Source organism: Natrix helvetica (genome assembly GCF_964273705.1).
Source record: "Natrix helvetica genome assembly, chromosome: 3".
NCBI classification, from domain to species: Eukaryota; Metazoa; Chordata; class Lepidosauria; order Squamata; family Natricidae; genus Natrix; species Natrix helvetica.
Window position 1 is genome coordinate 64,334,710 of NC_138549.1, and position 27,330 is coordinate 64,362,039.

Genomic DNA, 27,330 nt, shown 5'->3' on the forward strand with positions numbered 1-27,330 from the left:
CCCCTGATGAAGATACCACAGTGATTGAGTTTGTAGGACTAACTAGTGACTGATAGGGGGGAAGTCAGGAATGTTCCTACATTTGTCCAGCCCAGTGACAGAGACACTTGATAGGTGGCTTGTTGATAGAAAGCAGAATGTGGGGCATTTGGGGATCTGGGAATCAAAAACCAAGGCCACTGGAAACCTGCCTGGTTTTGCAAGGTCTCAAGTGTGGATCTAGAGGGAATTCCTATGATGTCATTGTCCTACATGCATTTGCTGATGATATCCAGTCATCTATTCAATCAAATTAAATCGATTGGAATGTACTAGAGGAGATGGAAATTAGCATACGTTGAGTTGGGTGGAGGTGGGGGTGGAAAATGTTGGCGGGGAGCGGTTGGCATAAGTAGTTCGTGATATAGTTGGTGACAAGCTACTTTGGCCATCACCTGTAGTAAATTAGAATAAGACAGAGGTTCTTGGAGCATGCTGTAGACCTAAGAAGCAGAAAGAAGAATGTATGAAAGCCAAAGAAAAAAGTAAATGACAACTAGATAAAAGAGCCTGCTGAACACAAGAATTTTAGATGATATGGGGACAGAGATAATTGGGATTATAGGAGTTAAATTCAACCCATCTAGAAAGCAGTAAATAGAGAAAGGCTGCCCATTTTATTTTTATTGAAAATCTTTGATACATTTTTTGTCATTTTTTTTAAAGTGTCAACTTTAGGTGAAAGAGAAATATTTAAGGAATACAATTCCCTCAAGGGATGAAACACTGTCTTTTCTATCAGTAGTGTTCAAGTATTTATGCTTTTTTCCCCTTTCATCCAGCTGTTTCTTTAATGCCACTGGGCAGGGGATGCTATTCACAAGTAAATAGGTATCACACAGGAATTCAGTTGTGCCAAACTAACATGCCATCTGATGTGCTCTGGTGACAATCTCAGGAGAGGAAGGAATGAACTGGGGCAGCTGAACCATGTTAGCCAAATTTCTCTCACAAAGAGAATATGCTCCCTGTTTTCACAAACTTGGCTATAGTTGAGGCACAGAGGAATGGAATCTGTTAGGAATTCTTGGGATTGATCAGACTAAGAACAATATGCAAGACTTGTGAACTATTCTGGTCTTCATATTAGTCTAAGTTAGCATAACAAGGATAAAAAGGCATCAATTTCTTTGAAAGGTTGACTTTTCCAATAAGAAACAAGGCCAAATGAAATTTGGTTAATGCACATATATAGTTCATCTCTCCCCTTGTTTGCTTTCAAATAAGAGTGGACTATCACAAATTACTCTATGACATAACTGCTGTACTCTGGTTCATTAACTATCTTTCTGCTGCCAATAGTTCTCTCTGCGAAAATGACAGTATGCCTATCTTAAAATGTGGTTGCTTCTCTATAAGGCCCCAGTTAAAACTTAGCTGGCAACCTGTCATGGCCAGCAAAATATCAGTCTTCATTCTTACTCTCCCTCTAAATAGCTTAAGTGAAACTTTGGCCACCTAATGAGAAGGAAGGACTCACGGAGAAGAGCCTAATGTTGGGAAAGGTTGAGGGCAAAAGAAGAAGGGGATGACAGAGAATGAGGTGGTTGGATGGAGTCACTGAAGCAGTAGGAGTGAGTTTAAATGGACTCTGGGTGATGTTAGAAGATAGGAAGGCCTGGAGGAACATTGTCCATGGGTCACGGTTAGTTGGACATGACTTCGCAAATAACAAAGATAACCTCATAGGGCAGACAGATTCTCTTTTCCCTCTGCATATCTTCACAAAATAAACAAAATAGACACTATGTCTACTGAAACTAAGTCGATTGCTCTTTGGAAATTTTGGGTCACTTTTGAAACTTCTTTTTCAGCAGCCATGACTATCAAGACTCCTACTTTGCTTACCATTGTTTTTCCCCCTATTTCTCTCTAATTTCTCCACAGCCCTTCTCCTACCAACCCTCTTAGCCCATTTCAGCGATCTTTTCCCTTCATGAGGCTCTCTGTCTGTGTGAAAATGTCATTTTTGCACCTTCAAACACCGCCCCCCCCATTCTAGTTATAAGTACTGTTTGTATGTCTGAGCAATTACAGCACGTGACAAGATCCATTCTACCACAAGGTCATGTTTCCATTGGAAGAGCCTTACATCAAGTTAAACTTCATGAGCATTAGTCTTGACAGCTGCGTAGTTCTTCTATTCTGAACGTAATTGTTGAATCTTTAAGTTACTAAAACTTAAATATTTTACTAAAATACTAATGCAGCTACTCCTCTAAAGCAGTGATGGCGAACCTATGGCACGCGTGCCACAGGTGGCACGCGGAGCCATTTGTCAGGGCACACGAGGCCTGTCAGCTGGGCAGCACGCATGTGCGAGCTGGCCAGCAGAGTTTACCCTTTTTTAAAGCCATTTTTCGCCCTCCCCAGGCTCCAGAGGCTTTATAGGAGCCTGGGGAGGGTGAAAAGAGCCTCCCCTGCCCCCCCCCCGGAGGCTCTCCGGAGGCTTCACGAGGTTCCCTAAAGCCTCCGGAGCGCAAAAAACCGGCCCTACGGGCAAACCGGAAATTCAGAAACGGACTTCCTGTTTGCTCGGAGGGTCGTTTTGACTGCTCCGGAGGCTTCAGGGAACCCTCCTGAAAGTCCCTGAAGCCTCCGGAGGGCTAGCGGGGGGTGGGCGGGGGATGCTGTTTTCGCCCTCCCCATGCTCCTATAAAGCCTCTGAAGCCTGGGCAGGGCGAAAAAAGCATGCAAAAATGAGGGGGGGTGTCTGTGCCTGTAGTGCGCGCATGAGCACAAGGGGGTGTCGCACATTGCATTATGAGTGCGGCACGCCTGCCCACGACCCCCCTGCGCTCCCCCCACTTAGGGCACGCAAGCCAAAAAAGGTTCGCCATCGCTGCTCTAAAGACTTTTCTTCAGTACCAGTGAGCAATGTGCCAGGAGACAATAGGCTCCAATTTGTAAAGGAAGACTCACAAATGGCCTGTAATCCAAAAGCTGCTGCAGTTAAAAAAGCCCAGTTAAATCCCAAACTTTTTAATATTCTTTACAGTACTTAAATTTCAAACTTTTTAATATTCTTTACGGTGTTTAAATTCCAAACTTTTAAATATTCTTTATGGTCTCTGGAGTTTGTGGCAAGAGACATTTACTAGTGGGAAATTAAAAGACTATAACCCACCAGTAGCTTAATAAAACTCATGAATAATATCCCTCAGAAGAAAAAGGAAATAGACCTGTGGTTTCCCATTTTTATACTTTCCTTCCCCAATTTGAAATCAGCATATGATGACCACTACCTCAGATTTTGAATGCCATTAAACACAACGTGAAAATGCTGATTTGGTTGAATAAGTGTCCATATCACTACACTTGGTGGAGCACTAGAATAGGCCAAGTAAAGAAGTAAAGTAGTAAAGAAGGGAAGTTCCTGTAGTCTATAGGAATCCTTTCTGTTTGTTCAGGTAAGTCAGTTCAGAGTGTTGGTGTTAGATATCCACACAGGTGCTGTGGTTTCCACTCCAGTCTTCTGTTTAGGCGGGAACAGAGGTTTAACCTGATTGGTTGAGAGGTCTGACAGCTCCCTATAAAAGGACCTAACAGTTGCTGGATTGTACATACTTGTCTGTGAATAAAGAGCTGTTGTTGCCTTGAACTTGAGTATGTCCTCTCATTGCCCTGATCTAACACTGGCGACGAGGGTGGGATCGAGAGGCAGATAAGGCGAAGAACGAACAACCAGACAATCCAGCAAGTGAATCCAGCCCCGGAGCATCGGCGCAGCATCGAGCAGCCATTTTAAAGCAGCAAATTCAAACCGCATAAAACAAAATGGCCATGCAAGCTCCGCCAACTCCGTACGACCCAGTGGCCGAACATTGGGAATCCTATATGTTGAGGTTCAAATGCTTCCTCGAGGCAAACGACCTCATGGGGGTACCGGACTCCTGAAAAAAGAACCTGTTCCTGGGTTACTGCGGCCGTGAGGTCTTCGAGACGGCCAAAGACCTATCGGAGCCAACTCCGATGCAGGCAGTAACATGGGCGGCCTTGCAGCAGACGCTACAGACACACTATGTGCCCAAGCCTTCCCGACATGTCCGCCGCCACGAGTTTTACATGCGGAACCAGAAGGAAGAAGAATCCATCAATCAATACGTTGCAGCCTTGCAAAAAGCGGCAACGTATTGCGACTTTCGTGACCTGGATGACCAAATCCTGGAACGTCTGATCTGCGGAGTGTGGGACATTCATCTGCAGAAATGCCTGCTGGCAAAATCCAACATGTCTCTGCAGATCGCACTCGACGAGGCCAGGGCATCAGAGTCAGCCGACAGGTCCACGGAAGCCCTACAGTCCCAGCACAATGTGCCCCAGTCCGTCCTTAAGCAGGCGCACGTCCACCACGAGGCCGCAGACCAGGAAACAGATGACAGCGAGTGCGATGACAGCTACCACATGTGCAGTAGCCGCACGAGCTGGTGCAAAAATTCAACTCCCATTTGCCGCCCTGCGCAAGCTGCGGAGGGAACCATCCCCGGTCTACCTGCAGATTCCGGGACGCAACCTGCCAGCGTTGTGATAAGAAAGGGCACATCGCAAAAGTGTGCCAGAGCGAAGTCCCTGCCACAACTTGGCAGCCACAAACATACCGCCATCAGAGGCCCGTCCCAGGGGCCTAGCGAAAGAACCAAGGGTGCCCAGAGAGAGAACCAAGGGAGAGAGCCCAGAGAGAGTACACCCAGAGAGAGTACACTCAGAGAGAACCACTGATAACCTATCAAACAACGATCGAGGATGCTCCCTATGAGCTTGAAGTCGACCCTGGATCGTCACTCACAATCATATCCTGGTCTACCCTAAAACAGGCTATCCCAAGCCTCAAAAAACAACAGCTTCGCATGCCAGACATCATGCTGCGTGACTACCAGGGGAACCGAGTCCCCATCGTGGGCCAGGGCACCTTCTGAGTCCAATTCAAGGGCATCACCACCCACCTTCCCGTGACCGTGGCCAGCGCACCGCTGCAAAGCCTCCTGGGACTAGTCTGGTTCGAAGCCCTGGGCTTGGAAGTCACCGGCATCAACGCCATTGCAAGCGGCGGCGGCGAGGCAATTTTTAAGGAGTTTGAGGAGGTCTTCAGCTCCGGCCTCGGTAAGTATGTGGGGACGCCAATATCATTTAATTTGGACCCCAACATCGCGCCTATCAGGCTTAAACCCAGGAGAGTGCCTTTTGCCTTCCGCCCTAAAATTGATAGGGAAATTGACAAACTGGTGAGCCAGGGGATCCTAGAACCAGTCGACCATGCTCGCTGGGAGACCCCTATAGTGACCCCGGTCAAGCCGGACGGGTCAGTCCACATCTGCGCGGACTATAAATGTACAATAAACAACATGCTACAACAAAGCGCCTACCCTGAGCCCATTGTACAGCACCTACTACATTCGCTAGGGCCAGGATTTTTTTTTACTAAATTAGATATGGTGCAGGTATACCAACAGTTGCCTGTAGATGGCGCCACAGCGGAGGCCCAAACCATTGTGATGCATAGGGGTGCATTCAAATGCAACTGCCTACAATTTGGAGTTAGTATCGCCCCTGGACTGTTCCAAAGCGTCATGGAACGGCTTTTGCAGGGGATACCAGGAGTCGTCCCCTATTTCGACGACATCTTGGTATCGGCTGCAAATGAGGCGCAACTTTTAAAACATGTCAGGGCCGTTTTGACCAGAATTCGGGAAAAAGGCCTCCACCTCAAAAAAGAAAAATGTAAAATTAATGTGCCCAGGGTAGAATTCCTAGGGTACATGATTGACGGTTCTGGCATCCACCTGACATCGTAAAAAGTTGAAGCAATCCAGGACGCCCCTACACCTCACAATCAGACCGTTGCAGCATTCCTTGGGCTCCTTAACTTCTACAGCGTCTTTCTCAGGCAGAAAGCAACCATCGCTGAGCCCTTGCATCAACTACTAGCCAAAAACGCTAAATGGACCTGGGGACGAGCCAAGGCCGCCGCGTTTGCTGGAGTAAAGCGCCTGCTCACAGCCAACTCCCTGCTGGTCCAGTACAGCCAAACCCTGCCACTGGTTTTGACATGCGATGCTTCACCTTTCGGCATCGGCGCAGTCCTCAGCCACAGAATGCCCAATGGCATTGAAGCCCCCATTGCCTTCTACTCGAGAACCTTGTCTCCCGCTGAACGGAACTATAGCCAACTGTACAGAGAAGCTTTGGCTGCTGTAGCGGGAGTCAAGCGCTTCCACGAGTACCTCTATGGCCGCGACTTCAAACTTGTGATGGACCACAAGCCACTGCTGGGGCTGCTGGCTGGGGACCAACCCACCCCAGTGTCCCTTTCCCCACGCATGACCAGGTGGACTGTTTTCCTGGCTGCCTACACATACAAACTGGTACACCGACCGGGCTCCACGCTGGGACATGCTGACACCTTGAGCCGCTGTCCCCTACCTGAACTATTGGCCGACCCCACTCCTGAGACTCCGGTCCTATTGATTGACTGTTTGGACTCTGGACCGGTCTCCTCTGCTGATGTTGCCCATTTTTCCGCGAAGGACAATGTAATTAAACAAGTGCTTAACTGGGTATGGAGGGGGTGGCCCAAGGGGCCTGTTGGGGCCGATTTTAAAATGTTTTTTGCAAAGCGTGACGAACTGTCGGTGCTTAAAGGATGTTTACTGTGGGGGGACCAGGGGGTTGTTCCAAGCAAACTGCGACAGGCAGTATTAGATGCATTGCATGTGGGGCATCCTGGCATCGTCAGGATGAAGGCATTGGCTAGGAGCTACGTCTGATGGCCTAATATGGACAGGGAGATAGAAGAGCGGGTGGCCACTTGCGCTCCATGTCAGGAATCCAGACCAGCTCCCCCAGAGGCGCCCACTAAGAAGTGGGAGCACCCTCAGGCACCCTGGTCTAGGGTGCACATAGATCAGCGATGGCGAACCTTTTTTGGCTCGCGTGCCACAAGTGGGGGGAGCACAGGGGGGGGTCGCGTGCTGTGTGCCACACCCATAATGCAATGCGCGATCCCCTCAGTGCGCATGCGTGCACAACGCGTGACCACCCCCCATTTTTACATGCTTTTTTCGCCCTCCCCAGGCTCCAGAGGCTTTATAGGAGCCTGGGGAGGGCAAAAAGAGCCTCCCCTGCCCCCCCAGAGGCCCTCCAGAGGCTTCAGGGAAGCCTCTGGACGGTCCCTGAAGCCTCCGGAGGGCCTCAGGGGGGCGGGGGACACTCTTTTCGCCCTCCCCAGGCTCCTATAAAGCCTCTGGAGCCTGGGGAGGGTGAAAAATGGCTTTTAAAAAGGTGAACTTAGCTGGCCAGCTGATAGGGCAGCGCCTCACGTGCCCTGACAAATGGCTCCGCGTGCCACCTGTGGCACGCGTGCCATAGGTTCGCCATCACTGACATAGATTTTGCAGGCCCCATTCATGGCCAAATGTTCCTAATAGTTGTGGACGCATATTCGAAATGGTTAGAGGTAGCCCTGATGACCTCTACCACGGCAGAGGCGGTCATCAAGGTGCTACGGAGACTTTTCTCCACGCACGGCCTTTTCTCCACGCACTCAGGACAGGCTGGGGACTTTTCTAGTGTAATATATATCAGTCCACTTACCTGAACTGATGAAAATGGTCTTGAACATATTGTCAGGGACTTCTAGAAGGTTCATCCTTGATTGAAGCAGTTTTTCAATCATGAGGAGAAAGGGGACAACTTGAAATTGGGAGATTATACAGTACATTTGTACTGTTTTCAGACATCCTCATGGTGAGATTTGGATTTTTGAGTGGCTTTCCCTCTTTGTAGGTGCACTGGAAATTTAGAATGTTCTATTTAGAGCTAATGTACTTTTCTGACTAACCAGGGGGATATTTCAAGAAAGGGGAGAAGAAAGGCGGTTGTGCAAATGCAGGTTATATGTAACATATACTACAAATACCTCAAAAATTTAGCAATTGCAATGTGTTAAAAACCCATTGTGTTTGTGGCATTCTGATATATCCTGAAATCTTTTGATGTAAGTGAGTTTAGCAGTCTGCTGCTCTATGACTGTAGGGGGAGAATGGTGGAACTTGGGGGCAGAGTTTAAACAGGGATCAGTCTAGAATCGCTATGTAGCCATAAGTGAACTAAAACCAACTCTCCCTTGAATTCCATTGACCCTTATCTTAACAGGTATTAACCGTTAGTTGATAATATTCCTGTGCATAGGCTTGAATAACAATAAATCAATTTAATTGGACCTTTACATATAGGCCTGATATTAATGCTAGTGCAGTTTCTTTTTCTAAGATGGCACCTTTGGAATCTGTAATCAAGTCTTGGAAGATTAAGATGCTCTGATAGTTTGTCCTTGTTTTAACCCTGATATTAAACTTGTGTGCACTAATAATAAAATTACTGTTTAATAATTGAAATAAAAATCAGAGCCAACCTCCTTCTCCAGAACTGGGTTTATAACTCCGTTAGAGAAAATGGTCATCCTGAATTAGAGTAAAAGTCACAAAAATTCAGGTGGGACATAGCATCAAGAGAAGCACCCAAATTTGATTTAATATCCTCTATATATAACAGTCAATGTCATGACATCTATTATGTTTGAACATTTCCCAAAGCAGGTTAGCTGGTCCCAAATCCAGAAGCTCCAGTTAGTTGGACATCCTAGCACTTTCTGGGCTAAAAATAGAGTGTACATGACAGATCACTCAATCTCAATACTGGAAGGAATGTTTTTTTTGAGTTTCTAGCAGAAGGGTTGAGAGTAAAATGCCCTTGAGGGAAACAGTTTGCAGTTCCAATATATAGCCTAGTTAAAGAGGCTGGTCAGAGGAGTGAAGCTTCAGCTTCTTAACAGTCTTGGGTTAGATCACTATATCACCATGCCTCTTCATTAAAAAGTCCCTTTCAGGGTTGTCTGTGCAATGGGAAGATAGGAATTAATCCCTCTCTGTTCTCTGCTTTGTTAGGTTTATGGGCTCTTATATCATTACTGGATATAATCTGGAACATTTTCTTACCTCTAAATGGCATGTTTAGACCATAGGACTACTCCAGAAAAGGTGAGGCTTGTCACAAGGTAGGAACCTGCATCAAGAGCGATTAGTGGTCACCATCCTTCCTCTCCTTTTTTTAATGGGAAAATCCTGTAATCGTATAGGTCAGTTGCCTGGAGCCAGATGTGAAGTTCAACTATTATAGCTATCTTCTTTGTTCTGCATTCAGTTCTGGGCTGTATGGTATTAATTTTACATGACATCTCCCCCCAAAAGACGTGGAGTATCTCTCTCTTGTCATTTGGGAGACACATAATCTTACACAAATAAGGCTTTATATGTGTTGTCTGTCTTCTTCATCTTAAAGCTCAAGAACCATTTATCCATGGTATCTTTTAAAATATGTTGAATAAAGCTTGGTCAGCATTTATGGAGAACACAGAAGTAGCTTCTAAATTAAAAGTGAATTAATCTGATTCCTGTCCCTGAAAATCTTTCAAAAATTAACACATTTTCTTGGTGAATTGATAGGAATTGGTTCCTTTCTACCCCCTTTCCAAACTACGATGATTACTGAACAGAAACTGTGACCAGGAGGTGGGATGAGGAGCACAGGCAGGGTTTTGTTATACTGATTGATAAACCTCTTGAGATAGCAATGGGAGACAAGGGATCAGACACTATACTAATGGTTGTTCAGAATTCTCTCAAATTGGAAGGTGCTATGACTACATATGTCCATAGTTTAGAATCAGTTGGAGTAACAGTCCCTAATCTAACCTAACTTAATCTTATTCATAAAATGCCAAATAGAGAACACAAATTGTGATTGCTGGAGATGTTGTGTTAGAATCTTGAAACAGGTTTATCAATAGCAATAGCACTTAGATTTATATACTGCTTCACAGTGCTTTACAGCCTCTCTAAGTGGTTTACAGAGTCAGCAGCATGTTGCCACCCAACAATCCAGGTCCTCATTTTACTGAGCTTGGAAGGATGGAAGGCTGAGTCAGCCTTGAGCCTGGTGAGATTCGAACCTCCAAACTACTGGCAATTAGCAGTCATAAGATTTAACCTGCAATACTGAATTCTAACCATTGCATCACCAAATAATGATTCTAAGAGCTGGGAACAAGAAGAAGATCCTATGGGTAATATGATTATTGTTGTTGAGAAAACTAGCTTTAATAGCTGTTGTCTAATAAGCTTCAAGAAGAACCATCCCTAATCGCATCCTCTAAAATGGGTTTTATGAAATAATTGATTCTTCCCTTATAGGTGATTATCCAATTTAATTTCAGAATAGTAGACAGTGTAGTGCTGTAGGAGTCATTGTGGATATAAGAATTGGTATTAAAGATTCCTTTAATTACAATCTGCTATACTGGGAGAGGAATCCTCAGCCTGGCTGGCCTGTGGTGCTCTTTATCATTTTTAAAACTCCCTTGGGTTTAGGACCAACCATATAGAGGCAAGTGGTTCATTTGATCTGCAATTTGCAGACAACACCAAGCTGCAGGCAGTAGCCAACATTTTAGAAGACAGGCTCAGGGTCCTGAAGGATCTTGACAGACTTGAACATTGGGTCCTATCCAACAAAATACAATTTAGTGGTGAAAAAAGTAAGATTTTACACTTAGGCAAGAAAAACCAAATGCACAGGTACAGAATTGGTGATACCTGGCTCAACAGCAGTAACTTGAAAGGGAATAATGGACCACCACATAAATATGAGCCAGCAGTGTGCTGCAGCTACCAAAAATGCCAACTCAGTCCTAGGATGCATCAACAGAGGGATAGAATCAAGATCAGGTGAAGTGTTAGTGCCATTTTATACTGCACTGATCATCATGATACAAAAAAATGTTGAGACTCTAGAAAGAATGCAGAGAAGAGCAAAAAGATGATTAGAGGGCTGGAGACTAAAAGATGTGATGAATGGTTGCGGGAACTGGGAATGTCTAGTCTAATGAAAAGAAGGACTAGGGATGACATGGTAGAAAACTTCTATATTTCAGGAATCGTTCATCTATTCTCCAAAGCACCCGAGGCAGGAGAAAAAGTAATGGATAGAAACTTATTAAGGAGAGATGCTACTTAGAATTAAAAAGAAATTTCCTGGCAGGGGAACAATTAACAATTAACCAGTGGAACAGCTCCACAAGTTGTGGGTGCTCTATCATTGGAGGTTTTTAAACAGAGATTAGACAGCCACTTGTCTGAAATGGTACAGTGTCTCCTGCTTGAGTAGGGGATTGGCCTTAAAGACCATCAAGGTCCCTTCCAACTCTGTTATTCTTTGAGTCCATTATTCTGTCTTGAAATTCACCATGGATGTCTTGAATTTGCAACATTAAAACTGGGGAAACTGATATAGCTTCAATCTTCAGAGGTAACATATAAAAAGAGGCTAAAGAACTAGAGGCTGACATATTCTGGTTATATAGAGATCTAGGGCTCGGTCCAAATGCTCAGTCCATGCCCCTTATTGCAAAGACAAAACAAAATCCCAAGAAGTCAGCCATTTAAAAAGCTTCACCCCAGAATGTCATCTAAAAAGGAGCAACCATTTATCTCTGACTTGTTTGGTGAAGGCTTGAGAGCGGGGTACAGACTGTCACTGTACAAAGGTAGCAATTTACTACTCTAGTGTATTATTTACCAGCTGATATGACATAAGTCATAGCAGGAAGAATACTAAACACAGAAATAACAAGAAGCATTTTTTAAAAAGTTCTTCAGATATTCCTGGATGACAGTCAAGAGAAAAAAAAAATTAACAGAACAGCGAAAGCTTCACTTGTGACCCAAATCCTTTAACTACTGAATTATTTCAAATAGTTTCAACTCTTTATTTTGAAACTGGGTTTCAAAATCCACTTTTCAAAATCTAAGTAGTTTACTTACTTCAAAATCTCTAGTGATGATCAAAATGATATCTGTTACCTTCTTGTTTACTTTCTGCATCAGATTAATTCTAAATATGCTGTACATATTATTTGAGCACTCCAAATTCAAGACATAAGCCTGATGAAGAGCTTTAGACAAGGGTAGTCCTCAACTTAACCGTTTGCTTAGTGACCATTCAAAGTTACAACATCACTAAAAAGTGACTCATGACAATTTTTCACACTTATGACCATTGCAGCATCCCCATGTGATCAAATTTCAGGCGCTTGGCAACTGACTCATATTTATGACGCTTGTAGTATCCTGGGGTCACGTGATCACTTTTTGCAACCTTCAGACAAGCAAAGTCAATGGGAGAACCAGATTCATCTAGTAACCATGATACTAACTTAACCACTGTAGTGATTCACTTAACAATTGTGGCAAAAAATATCATAAAATGGGGCAAAATTCACTTAACAACTGACTAGCTTAGCAATATCCATTTTGGACTCAATTGTGGTTGTAAATCGAAGACTACGTCAAATTGTCTGAGTAAAGGAAGACTGTATCATGGGAGAGCAAGAAAATAAAAGGTAAAACACGTAAGCTAAATGAAGACAAAAGGCCACTTAAAAGTAACTGTCTCATAGCAAGGCTTTGGAAGGAAAGACAGATAAAAATTTGAGAATAATCACATTTGTAAGTAAAGCATAATGACAGGCTAGAATGTTATCTTGTTAAGCTGGTCAAAAATTAGAAAACTTCCTTAATTATAGTAAAGATTCTATAGGTTTTGTTGTTTGAAGATCTGTAAGAAGAGAGAAGAAAAAAAATCCAAATAACTCAAAAGGAGGAAACTTCAAAGGTATTACAAGTAATGACCATGAGCAAAGAATTTGCCCACCAAAGGCTCAGAATGACTCAAATAATCTGGAAAATCAGTTGGTAGTGAAAATTAGAACATTCTGAACTGGGAACTCATGGTTTAGAAGGACTAAAGGTTCAGGAATAAAGAACGCAAGGACCATTCCTCAACCCCTGGGTCCACTACCATGCCCTATTTGAAACCAGTCAGGCATACATGTATGCATGCACAGCTCAACTTATATGAACAGTGCGCACGCATGAGTGCACCAGTCTGCTGCTCATGTGGCCAGTTCCCCTCCCCTCCAGTCAGGCCACCAAGCCTCAAAGGTTGGGGACGGCTGATCTAAACTATTCATCCAAAGCTGTTTTGTCAAATGTAGAAATCCTAAAGAAGGCTGTAACAGACTATTTTAAAACTTAATTTTGTCAACGAAGGATCATATTTTTTTTGTCTTACTAAATCCAAGTAGGTTGCCAGATATTTGAAGAATATTATCATATCCAACTCCTTTAGTCTCAAATTTAATATGCCCAATGCCCTCAATCTTACATCACATATTAAGTTTCCAGTAGCCTTATTATTCTCAATGCCCCTTTCTGAAGCTATGACAATTAGTCTGAATCTGGTGGACTGCTGATTTGATCCTAGTCATTCAAAAGCCTTGTTTCCTGCACTATCATGTAGTGATCAGGCAACGGAGAAATGGAGGGGCATATCTCAATTTAGATATACATAAGCTTTGTGCCAAGAAGTTGCTGGTCTATTATTCCCATTAATTAACCCGGATTACAATCTATTTTTCTGCCATAAACCTCCAGAGGTGGGGATGAAAAATCCAATTTTGTCATTTTTTGACATCCCTTAACTATCATAATTGTAATTATGATACAGTGGCTAAAGGGTGTAAATGGATAATTAGGATTCTTATATATGCCAGTATTTCCTTAGCGCACAAGCCATTACAATGATTAGGCTCCAATTCAAGCAATTTTCCATACTCTTAGTCGGCGGTTCTGCTCTCTGGTAATTCTGCTGTGTTGGGAATACATTTATTTGTTAATTAAGAATTAGGGGAACTTGTTACAGAAGTCTGAAGTATAAAAATAAAACGTGTTGGATATCCAATACACAAGATTTAAAAATATTCAACTCTGATTCTGAGATTAACTTAAAGTTAAATATCTTAAAGTACAAACACAGAGGCAATATGATGTATTGTATTATTAAATACTGGCAATGTCTTTCAAATATGATTTAAATTGGAAATAATCAGGAATGTTTTTAATTCTTCCAGTGAACTGAACCCTAACCCAACACAATTTCAATGTGCATGTCTTTGCTTCAATTATACCCACTGAAAAAATTATGTAAATTTGTAAATTTATATATAAACTGAGGTTTTACATGATTAAAATGGTAAATCACTGACAGCACAGCAGGCAGGTTATCTCATCTGTTTTACATACACTTATATACGTATTATACATCCAACAGTTCATAAGTTGCAAATGCTAATTAATACCCTCTGCATGTTGAATTCCTAATGATTCCTAGAGCGAGAATACCTGGAACTGATAGAGTGCTTCTACAATTCCTAGTGATCAATCAGGAGGGGGCTATGCTTCGAGACATATTCTACGGAACTAAGGCAAATAAGATGAACACAGACTTCTGCTGTTCAGTTTGAATTCTTGAACTATGCTTGCATCTATCTAAATGACTCAACTGGAGGAGAACAATTCTTAGGCCAGAGGCTTAGAATCTTATGATTGGAAGAGCAAATGAAGAACAAATATACATCACCATAACCTTTCAGTTATTATTATCACAGCCCAATTATTGTGATCAGAACTGTAGGTGATGGCACCCTGGGAGTCTAATTCATATTATACAAGTTGCATTGTGACATGTAAAGAAGAGGCGAGCTAGGAAGACATGTGAGGTAGTGCATCCCCAGAGGCCCTGTATACTCAAGAGGATTCCTTCACACAACTGACACACAAAACTTTTATTTTTGGAAGCATGCATGAAATGATGTTTCTCTAAGTAACTTTAAAAATTATAATTATTCAGTCTCTGTCTCTCTCTCTCTCTCTCACACACACACATGCACACATACACACAGACAGAGTCCTTGACTTTTGACCATAATTGAGCCCAAAGTTTCTGTTGCTAAGTGAGATACTTAAGTGAGTTTTGCCCCATTTTTCTTGCCACAGTTGTTAAGTGAATGATTGCAGTTGTTAGGTGAATCTGGCTTCCCCGTTGACTTTGCTTGTCAGAAGATTGCAAAAGGTGATCACAGGATCCTGGGACACTGCAACTGTCATAAATATGAATCAGTTACCAAGCACCTGAATTTTGATCACAATGACCAAGGGAATGCAGCAATGGTCATAAGTATAAAGAATGATCGTAAGTCACTGTTTTTCAGCCTTGTTGTAACTTTGAATGGTCACTAAATGAACTGTTTTAAGTCAAGGACTACCTATATTTTGTGTGTGTGTGTGTGTGTGTGTGTGTGTACAGGAATTGCATACTACTATTTCAAATCCTTTGGAGTGACAAGTTTTATATTATTGGGTGAGTTTCCCTCAATCTCTATTGAAAGAAGCTTTAAATACAAGTTTAAGTTTAACTTATTTTTTTCCTTTTGGAATAAACAGCAATAGAGAGATTAGAACTGATTTTAGAAAGTTACAAATGGACTAAAGGAATTAATCATTATAATCTTTCTCATGGGAAAGTGTTTTTGTTTTGAATTCTGTTAAAATGTGTTCGGATGAGTCATTGAAGATTAGACACTAGAGGAAACTGGTAGGAACTAACAATTACATTAAAGAAGGGGAAAACTTAATAATGGTTTTACTAATACATATAGAGTGAAGCAAAATAGTTTAACATTGGACCTACTGAGGATATTTTTGAACAATGATATTGAAAAAGATACTGAACATACAAAAAAATGGCTAGTATCTCAAAAACTAAAAAACAAATAAGAAACAAAGGGAGTGATCTGGATAATTTTCCTATATTGAATTTAGCAGAGACTTGCTAAAGCTTGAAGAATTTTGTGAGAAGAGACAAAGAACAAATAAAAAGAAATCAATTTTGGGGTTATTATTTGAAGGGACTAATAATCAAGGTTTTAAAATTAAAAGGAAGGAATATAACATTGGTTCCTTTGATCATGGTAAAAATGTATGTTGTTATGATTGGTAACCCTTAATGAATTTTTACACAGCATGTATTCTTTCCATTTTATACTCACAACAATTCTGAGACAAGGTTGAACTGAGAGCAATTAAGGAACTGGAGTAATTCAACCCTTAATATGGTACAGGTAGTTCTTGTTTAACAATTGCAATTGGGATCAACAACCTGGCTGTTAAACAAAAGAGTCACTAAGTAAAAAGAAAATGGCCACAATTATGCTTATGATTTTGCTTCAGTTTTCCTTTGCTTCTTGCTACTTCCTCTTTGAGAACATCTTGATTTGAGGTAAATAAGCAAGTGAAAAAATAGAACAGATAGATGCTGCAAATATTTAAATTTGAGGACTGGTTGATGGGTTTTTTTAAAACCACCCTAGGTTCAAACAGTCACTAAGTGAGGGCTACCTGTATTTTTTAAGATAAACTCCTCCTTTCTTTGAGGACATTTTCCTCTTCAGTGAATGTCCAGACCAGGATTTGTATAATACTGCTCTATTTTTCCATCCTCCCACTATTATCTTTTATCTTCATCCTCTTCCTACAAAGATTCCTTGCTTATAGATATCTCATTTCAAGAGGTTCAACGGCTTTCTTCTTTCTAACCTGGCAGGGCTGAACTTTTGAAAATGCCTAGCCTTGACTAATACAGCCAGAAACATGCATTGCAAACTTGTTGAGGAATGATACTGGCCTCCATGAACACTTTGAGACACGAAAGTGGGATTATATATATATATGTCTCTTCACAGTTCGAGTTTCTCCACCTTTGCTAAGCAATCCCCAGAAAAACAGCTATTTCCCCACTATTGTTGGTAAAAACAATGAACTTGCTGGGAAATTAGGAAAGCTGTATTTAAAAAAAACATGTAAAGTAAGTTTCTGAGGATCACATGGCACCTGTAATCCTTTATGTTATCTAGCTTACTGTTGTTTCCCTGTACAGGCCAAGAACAATGCTGACATACTGAAGTAAGACACACACACCCAATGGCTCTATTACAGAATAAAATACCTACTCACCTGCATTCTCCTATTGATGAGACTGAGATTTATCCAGGGAAAAAGGCTGTCATAAAGGACCTGATATACACTATATTGCCAAAAGTATTTGCTCACCCATCCACATAATCAGAAGCAGTTGTAAACGAATACTTTTGGCAATATAGTGTATTAAAGAAACGTTATTATAACTATCTTGAAGTTAGATGATAGATAGATAGATAGATAGATAGATAGATAGATAGATAGATAGATAGATAGATAGATAGATAGATGATAGATAGATAGATATTATATAAATCTGTGCTCAAACAAAGATTTCTGCTTTGAAATATTAAAAGGCAAATGTTTGCTCAAAGATCTGGCTATTCTAGGATTCATAATTTGCTTGTGTAAGCTTTATTTTCCATTAGTAGGCACTAAGCACTAGGGGGCAGTGTGGTTTCTCTCCTTTTTAGTATTTTTTGCTCTCAAATATAGAAATACCAAGAGTGAAATAAGCAGAAACAATTAATAAAATTTTTCTATAGTCTCCTATAATCAAAAGATACAACCATTGAGAGATTAATAATTCTTTCAAATTCTGTCACCATAAACCATAAATTTTAAGACTTAACTACCAAACTCAGACCTGCCTTTCAGGTCAACTACTAACTATAGGGAAGGTGAAATCACTGCACTCCAAGGTCTGATTTCACACTATAAACAGGACTAAAAAAAGAAAGAAATGAAGCTCTATCATCTTGTGCTGGGGTTTAATGGAGTGAGTTCTATAATCAATACCGAAGTTGAGTTTCTAGAATACATGGAGATAATGGTAAATTTTGTGACTGTCCCTCCCCTTTAGCTCAAGCAATCTTACTCTACCATTAGTACTTTGTTTCACCTGATCAGAGCTACATGCAAGAGTGTAATGCAAAGACTAGCAAATGCCCATTCCAATGTATTCATTAATCAGAATTAAATCCACCCACCCATGCTCAAGCTCAGAGTATAGGAAATGAAAATACAATGTTTTAAATGCCACAATGAGTAAACTTTAAAAAATCAAATTACAATTAAAAGGCTAGAAATAAAGGTCTGCTTTCTCTGGGACAGGACATATTTCCCTCTGTACCTAACAGCACAGGGACGTTGTCAACATTTTCTCTTCTTTTAATTTAAATGTTTAGCACGTTCACAATGAAATGTCTTGCATACTTTAGGGCCCAAGTCCCAGTCTTTTACAATTTCAAGACGCCTTTCAGGGTAAGGCTCCCATAAGTTCGTCACTGTAGTCAAGATGGGATAAGGAGAGAATAACTGTCACTAAGTCCAACCAGCTCACAAAGGGTTACCACTGACACATTGGCTCCTTCCACACATAGCCCAACAGGATAGAATATCCAGAAGTAATTAGTGTTCCGTAGGGCAATATCGGGAAATAATCCAGAAAAATACCATAATTGGTTTTATGAAAATCTGCCAAGACATTCAAGGAAACTAGCAAGCAAGGTGCACTTTTCCTGTATAGGCGTAGGTGATTAAGGAAGATCCCCAGTTCCAAGTCCCAAACAAATGACAATGAATCTAAATAGCCAGTTTAATCAAATGAATCTGGATCTTCCCAGTTACTTAAACCAAGAAAGGAATAGTTCAGTGTGACTTAATAATCTTCTTAGACCAAGATAGGGTTTTTTTAAACAGAGTTCTTGTAAATGTTTCCTTGAAGCAGAAAAGAATTCATCCCATCCTGAAGGAAGTATTAACCATGTTCCATGATGGATTCTGTTCAGTCACATTCTGGCTGAGAGGAATCCACTTGAACAGAACAATCGGTTGCTCATTGTGATCCGCCCCAACAACGGAGACCAAGATGAGACAAATTTACCCAACATTGCAAAGAACAATCAATATGTCTCACATGAACCTTCTCACAATTTCTGTTCCCCTCCCCCTTCAACTGAATGGAGGAGATGCCAGACAGTGTGGAAAAACACTGCCAGCCTTTTCTTGCTGACACAGCAGACCCTTCATTTCCATTTTATTTATTTATTAAATTTATATGCTGCCCATTTCACGGTTTGAGGCATCTCTGAGCGGTTCTTGTACATATGTATTTTTTCTTCTTTTTTGTCCCTTTGTGCCAGGGTTTGACTCTTGGTGGCTGCCTGGACAAGGCCCTGCAGCTTTCTTGGCAAGGATTTTCAGAAATAGTTTACTATTGCCTCCTTCTTAAGGCTGAGAGAGACAGACTGGTTCAAGATCACGCACTGGCTTTGTGCCTAAGACAAAATTAGAACTTAAGAGATTCCTGTTTTCTATCCTGGTGCCTTCACTACCACACCAAACTGGCTCTCTATTTCTTTTACTGTACCCGTAACCTATCCTAGTGCCAATGAACATACGGTGATATACAAATCTAACAAAAAGAAAACAAGAACATAATAAATCCAGACCAATATCCAACTGGCAAAATAAACAAAGAAAGAAAAATTAAAAGCCCCAGTAACATCTCCCTAGAAGCCAGGTAGTCATAATCAGCTGATACCAACCTGTAATAAAACTCTCTCACTAAATTACTGATCCAGGCACATTCAATTTTAATAAGGTGCCGCCTGATTCATCCCAGTGCCATGCAGTTTAGGGTTTTAAATGAAACAGTCAACATTTGACTTGAAGTCCACAGACCACCAGCAACTTTGATCATTGAAGGTACAGATAATTTTTTCACCTTAGCTTATCCACCATGGATCGGGTTGAATGGGGCCAACTCAGGGGTGAAATCCTCCCGGTTCCGCCGAACAGGTACGGACGATTGTCCTTGGTTCTGCGAACTGGTAGTAAAAAAAAAAGCTTCTGCCGATCACACGGCTCACAGCTGAGCCGCGCGATCAGCGGAAGCTATTTTTTAAAGCATTTTTTCCCTGCCAGTACACCCGAAACAGCAGGGAAAAATGCTTTAAAAAGCTTTTAAAAAATAGCTGAAAGTGAAAAAAAAGTTGGCCACACCCACCCAGTCACATGCCCCCCCTACCAAGCAACATCCACAGGTGGTGTGGGGAGAATTAGATTTCACCACTGGGCCAACTGGACCAGCAGATATGAAGCCAACTATGTTGGTCACAGCAGATATGAAGCCTTGAGCTGTTCTTCATGAAATAAAATATGTATTACTTTCAAAGCCCTGAAACTTTATTAGTTGTCTCTTTGGTTAACATCAGCCATCCTCTAACTTCAACAGCTCTTTCCTTACAAGGTAAACTGAAGCCCAGGACATTGTGAATACTTCCTTACAGGCATCACTTGGCTTTTATTGCAGCTCTCTAACTTTTCCAAGCTGTCTTGCTTGATGGCCAAGCTGCTTGAGGTGCTGTCGCCTTCACTTCAGGCTAAGCAACAATCTGGCAGAGCTATGAAAATCACCTACCCTTGGTTTGTGCCCCATTCGTTCCTGATGCAGAGGTGTTTGTGCACTGGATCCTTCATGTAACCTTCATAGCAAAGACACTCACCTTGAAGTGAAAGAACAAAAACAAGAGAATAATAAATGAGTTACGTAACAACTCTGAAAAGGGAATGAGTTTTGCTGGGAGCTGTCAATTTAGTATGCAGCAGGAGTGGAAAAAGAAAAAATGCCACACTAGGAATTACTAGGAATTGAATTGGAGATAAAAAGCGCAAGATCACAATGCTTTTCTACAAGCCTCCTGCATACCATTCTCGCCACCTCATCACTTGCAGTGTATCATACAGCTGGGAACAATACATAAAATGGCAAAAAATAGGCAAAGAGTCAGAGGATGAACAAGAAAAGGAGTCTGGACATTTTTAGTGTAATATTCAATGCCTGTTCTGTGGCCTCTTACCCTACACAAACAAACAAGCAAACAAGCCAGCATATATGATCGATTCCAGTTTCACACAAAATCTGTCACAATCTCACATTCCCTTATTTATGATGAATCTGAAAATATTTATTTGTTTATTTGGAACATGCAATTATTATTTTTTAAATGAATGTTTTTGCTGATTCAGTCATTATGACTCTTGGCAGCTTGCAAGCAGCAACATATAAATGTCCAGTAATACAATAATAATGATAATAATAATAATGATAATGATAATAATAATAATAATCATCATCATCATCCAATGAGTTGTGAGACATTTTCTACTAAATGAAATGCCAAGGAATGAGATGTCAATATCTTTTGCTTATTCCTTTTTACACTTTTATATCTTTTATTTTATTTTATTCCCTTTCCTTCATGCCACCCAGGTCACTGCTTTATAAATTAAAAAACAATAATTATGTGGAACCCTACTGGGACTTCTTCCCGATTAGCTCTCAGGCATTCCTCTTTGAAAACCCAGCTTTACCAAGCTTTTCATCCTAAAGGAATTACATTAGTTTAGAAAGGAATAAAGCTGTAATCACTGAATGTGGTAGGGCGCACTTTTGAGGAAATACATAAAAGGTCACACTGCATCACACTGTGAGAGGAGAGCATAACAAAAGATTATAAAACTATAAAGGGAAAGTTGACCGAAAGAAATTGTTCTCCTTTCATATTGCTAGAATGAAATTGCCAACAGGTGCAAAACAGAGAGAAGAAAGATGCTTACTCAGGGAAAAGGCCACAAGAGTGAAGCTCTCCCACTGTCCCATTCAAACCAGACACTTATTCAGAAGTGAATTCCTATTCTGATGACTGTTTCATCCTCTACTTGGTTTTTGGCAAATCAACACTTCCCCCTCCTCCACACTCACCTTTTTCTCATGTGTATCTTTTGGCAACTACATAACAGTTCTTTCTCTCCCTATTTTTACCCCAATAATCACCCTGTACATTAAGTTCTCTGGGTTAATAAAGTGTGACTGGCCCAAGGTCACCTAGATAGTTTTTATGCCTAAAGTGGTACTAGAACCCAAAGTCTCCTGGTTTCTAGCCTGGTGCCTTAACCACTAGAACTAACAGAGTTCTACATCTCTGTGTGTCCATTTGGAGCTGATTATTTTTACTCAGATGTCAAAGCTGCAAATGGTAACAGTAGATTGATATATTTGCAGTATGATTAGTCACTTGAGCGTGCAACCAGACTGCTTCTCCCAGGTGATGGAATTAAAGTTAGCATTAAAATGAGATTCAGTGACAACTCTAGCTCCATAAGTGATTTGGCACAGGCAGCAGGGAGAGGTCCCATTTTATCCTGCATCTCAAGCAGTGAAGTAGTTTGAGTTTCCCTACCATATATTATGATGCCAAAAAATCTGCAATTGCAATCATAAGTTAATTTGTGCTTTAAGGCTTGCAGACATATGATAATTCCACTGAATGCACTTCTTTACTCCTCTCCCTAGATGACATTTCTGGAAGCCTACATTAAGGCTGCAACTGAATTAGTTGGAAGTAAGTTCTATCTTTTGAATTATATTGGACATATCTGTAGGTAGGGAAAAAGAAGAGGTCTCCACAGTTGTATGCTTTAAATATTAGCTACACAGTTATTTAGTCAGATTACAGCCAAAGGGAACAAAAGGTACAACAGAAGTACTTCTTTTTCTTTCTTTTTCTTTTTTGGAAGGCATAACCATTTTTACAGAATGGTGGCAAAAATCTATGAATTTAGAAATAAGCCCGAGGAGGGTGTTTGAAACCATCCCCCTCAGAGGCCTGCTACAATTGGCAGCTGCCATGGCAGATGGCTGTGAATAAGTGAAATGCAGACACGATGTGCAAATGAGTCACATCACATCAATGTGGAACAAACATGCCTCCTGTGAGCATGTGCAGAAGAGAGAAGGCTGGGCCAATCTCCTGAGATACCATCTCTAGATTTAGGGGGTAGCACCTAGAAATTCATAATTGTGCCTGTTGAAGAAATGGTAGAATCTAGCACCAATCATATTAAAAATTCTTATCTTTTCAGGTTCTCCTCCTAACATAGCATATATAAAATTTGAATTCTTGTAATACATATGAAGGATCGTCAGCCTAAATCAGAGAGTGTAACATAATCCATCAAAAATAGTCTGCTGGGTAGAAGAAAAATTGGATTCAAGATAAGGGAACTTCATATGACTTTTTGTTATCACCATACAGAAACAAAGGAAATGTGAAGGTCATTTTTCCACCAAAATTTTCAATAGCTTTGGGAACTTGCCAATTCCCCAGAATACATGTCAATCACCATATTGCACCCACCTACCAGTTTCAGGATCACACTCATGTTCACAAGGGTCGAGAAGTCGTCGGGCACACATATCCAAGGCCCACGGCCCACTAGAATTTTGCTGGGAGAAAAGAACCACCTGGGCAGGATTTAACCAGTCACTGGCATCCAGTTGGTTCCCCTCTAATAAGATAAATCGGCTTCCTGCAACAGAAAATGGAAAGAAACTTCATTCTGAAAGAGTAACACAAGGCATTTTCATGGGTGAGATCTAAATTTCCCCTGTCTTCCCTCTAATTTATGTCACATACAAAAGAAAATTGATTTGTAATGTGAATGAATATTTTGTCTAATGTTACTTAAAATCCACTTTATAATTTGTGTGCAAAAATATCCTCAAGGATACTTTTCTAATGTACTTAACAAGCATTGCTTTTTCTCTTTGAACAAAAACATTAGGCAGGCATATTTTCTTTCATTTCTGGAGATGATCTGGAAATATCTCTTCCAGGACCCACTTCAAACATCCCCAATTATCCTGTTTTGAAGAGTCAGCCATTCATCATTGCAGATGCCTTAGACTTAGCATGTCCATCTCCAGTAGATATGGCTACACATGTGTCTATTATCTCCTATCATGATTTTTAGGACAATTTATACAAAAGCATATCTAGGCTAACAAAAAAGTTCAAATAACAGAAAGTTTGGAAGTAAATTTGATACCATGAAAGCCAACTGACTCTTCAACAGAGATCCATGAAAACGGGTTGCTCTAAGGACAAAATCTCCTATTAAATTTCCAGCTAAGATAACTCATTTCTTTGCTCCAATCAGGGTCAGTTACTCCATCAATCTGATCTGTTCTCCATCCTCTACTTCTGTCCTCTTTCACAAGGATCTTCCCCCTCATTGGTCTAGATGTCAGAACATCTGTCTAGACTGTTTCACTTCAGATCACAGTAAGAAATTGCATACTTTAATAAACAAATTACTGAGACACAGAAGAGTTTCCCATTAGGAAGCAAAGTTCTGCTTCAACCTAACAGAAATTTGGTTTTCTGCAAGAACTAATCTTCCCATTTTTGGTATTGGAGAGTAAGTTATATAACACACATCCATCCAATCTGGCATGACCGACCTCCCCAAGGCCAATGTTGAATTAGCAATGGTTTCCAAAGATAAAATCTCTTATTGACTGTTCATTTATCAGATGACAAATGTGACATACTTGTTGTTAGATTCTGCTTTTCTTTCACTTCATTTGCCAACAGAAGGTGGGGGGGGGCAATGCCTGCCACAGTGTGGGTGGGACACAGTTCACATTTTTGCAGGGGCGTCATTTGTTTCCAATGTTCTGGAAAGCGTTTGCAACGGAAAATGGAGTTCTGATACTCATAAACCACATTTTCTTTTCTGTAAATATGTTGGCTCAAAGTTAGCCTATGCTTTAAAATAAAATCTGTTGATGCCTTTACCTTGTTTATGCTAAAAAGGCCTCTGATTGTAGTTCTACACTGAATTTAAGATTACGCCCTATGAAAAAGGTTCTTTCTTTTATCATATTACCATATTCTCAATGCATCTCTCACATTCTCCAATGCAAAGCTCTCACTTAAACCTCTTACATAGTGCGTAATAGCACATTTTTATTAAATGTATTTGTTTCCCACTTATTTTTAAAATATTGAAGCACTTTACAACAGTCTTAAAAATATACAATAAGACCAAAATAAATGCAGGATAAATTCAGAATTAAAAACTATCTATTCAAAAAAGAGGAGGGGGAAGAGATGATTAAACGACTGGAGAAAGCAGACATATTAATATGATATCTGAAACACAATAGAACTGGAACCTGCTGTATTTCAGAACCGAAATCATTTAAAAAGAGAAGTGCCACAGTATGGAAATCCATGTCCATTCTTCCTACCAGACAGCAAGACCTAATTTAAAGTTTAATGCAGTCTGTAGAGTTGGTGATTGAAGTAATCTGGTGCCAAGTTTTTTAGAATGTTATATGGACTGCTAGTGCATGGGACTGCCCTATTTTGAAGTTTCACCTGGTGCAAAATGCAGCAGCACAGATAGTTATGTCTGTCCTAGAAGGGACATGTTATACGTCTGCTCTGTGAGCTGCACTGTTGCTCATTTGCTTCCAGGTGTAATTCATGGTGCTGATTTTGAACTTTAAGGCAATTTGTCACATGGGGCTATCTGAGGGACTGCCTCTTTCCAATTATTTCTACTTATCCAATCAGGTCCAGCAGGAGAGGCATGTTGTGGATCCTGCCCACTACGGCATTCTATCTGATGGGACCCAGGATACAAGCCTTTTCTGCTGTGAACCTCCATTCTCTTGGTGAGACCACACATCATTCTTCTTAAATTACCATTAGCCACAATCTTTATGGCCCTTTGGAAAGTCTTCAAAACAGGGTTTTCCCATTAGGCTTTAGTATCCTCTGAAGCAGAGGGCCTGCTTGCTAGTTGCACCATTTATGACATCTTTAGTAGCCCTTTCTAAATTTGGATTTTACTCATGGCAATTAGTATTTGTTTAAAATGATTTTATATTATTTTTGTATTATATACACAATTATATATTATTGATTTTTACATTTTAATTGTTGGTTTTGTTGGCTACTCAGAGTCACCCTGTATGAGATCGGCGCACGCACACACACACACATACACACAAAACTATGTGAAACTATGTGATCAGGCTTACTAAACTGACACTTACAGCTTGAAAATTAATGAGTAGTTACAATTGTCCTCTCCTCTCCCCTTCTCTCCCTCAGGATTGCCCCACAGAGGTCTCCTCTATCTTTTCCCCTTCTCTCCCTCAGGTTGGCCCCATTAATCCTCTCCTATCGCCTTCTCTCCCTCAGGCTTGTCCTACAGAGGCCTCTCCTATCTTATCCCTTCTCTCCCTCAGGCTTGTCCTACAGAGGCCTCTCCTATCTTTTCCCCTTCTCTCCCTCAGGTTGGCCCCATTAATCCTCTCCTATCACCTTCTCTCCCTCAGGCTTGTCCTACAGAGGCCTCTCCTATCTTGTCCCCTTCTCTCTCTCAGTCTAACTCCTTAGCATCAGGGTGTTTTTCAGGTGGGGAGGGGGAGTACAATGTGTAAACTCCCAACCTGCAGGCCGGATGAGTCACGTGCTGCCCACGCACATGCCCATGCCCAAGTGGCAGATGGAAAAGAGTTCTTTTTAGGTTGGGAGGGGGAGTAGAACATTTAACTCCTTAGCATTAGAGCATGTTAATAATAATATAAGAAATACTAATGATCTGATGATCATTTCAAAAAATCCTTTAGTGAGCACCTAGAAGCCAAGAGAAACTATGTGCCAAATTTCAACTTTGTAGGCTTTACGGTCCTGGAGATTTTGTGATGCTGCGTGAGTGGTATTTCGCTTTTATATACAGTATACATATAAATTGATATCAACTTGACTTAAAACAAATCGTGTTGACACATTAGTGTGGGAAGTCAGAATTTCTTAACTTTTTAATGTATTTATTATGCAGATGTATATGGTCACCCACTCATCTTTCAATCAATCCTGGAGGGCAAATATAAGAAGCAAAAAAATAATAGCAAAACAATAAAAACAATAAAGATTAAAGTAAAGTAAAGTAAACACTATATTCAAGCAGACCAAACATGGACTGTGCTACATTAACATCCTAGTTCTAGAGTTTGAGTCAAGTGCCAAGTTCTAGAGTCTTCTGAAAAGCCAACAGGATTGTGGCACTTGGAATCTCAGTAGGGATAACTGAATTGCATCCAGAAACTGACTAGGAACCACAATAATTAATCAGGCAGAGGAGTTATATAGGCATGCTGAGGAGTACCCAACTGCTCCTCTGAATCAGCTGTAGTTTACAAATGGTCTTCAAGTGATCCCCAAGTAAAATGCATTGCAGCAGTCCAAATGGGAAATGACAAATGCAAGAAAGAGCAAGAATATGGGCTACTGATTCAGAAACATGCCCTATTGGTGCATAAGATGTATTTGTGCAAAGGGTCTCATGACCATAGCTTCCTGAACTTGTTTAGCAGGAGTCATGAATCCAGGTGGACTTCCAGATTGCATTCCTACTTAGTCTGGGGAAATGCTTAAAGATCTCGGGTAGGGAGCAAAACCCACAATCACTTGATATTGTTAGGGTTAAGTAGGAACCT

The 27,330-nt window shown here is 40.9% G+C and overlaps 1 protein-coding gene across 1 annotated transcript in view; it reads right to left on the reverse strand.

Annotated features, from left to right (window-relative positions):
• The window catches only part of ASTN1 (astrotactin 1), a gene marked incomplete at its 5' end in the record, with an annotated part of 262,549 nt that overhangs the window by 92,386 nt on the left and 142,833 nt on the right, over nt 1-27,330 (reverse strand). Inside the window, 2 exons of the mRNA XM_081946598.1 lie at nt 20,392-20,476; nt 23,175-23,342. Of these exons, the coding sequence (XP_081802724.1) occupies nt 20,392-20,476; nt 23,175-23,342 (253 nt within the window). The remainder of the gene's footprint in view (nt 1-20,391; nt 20,477-23,174; nt 23,343-27,330) is intronic.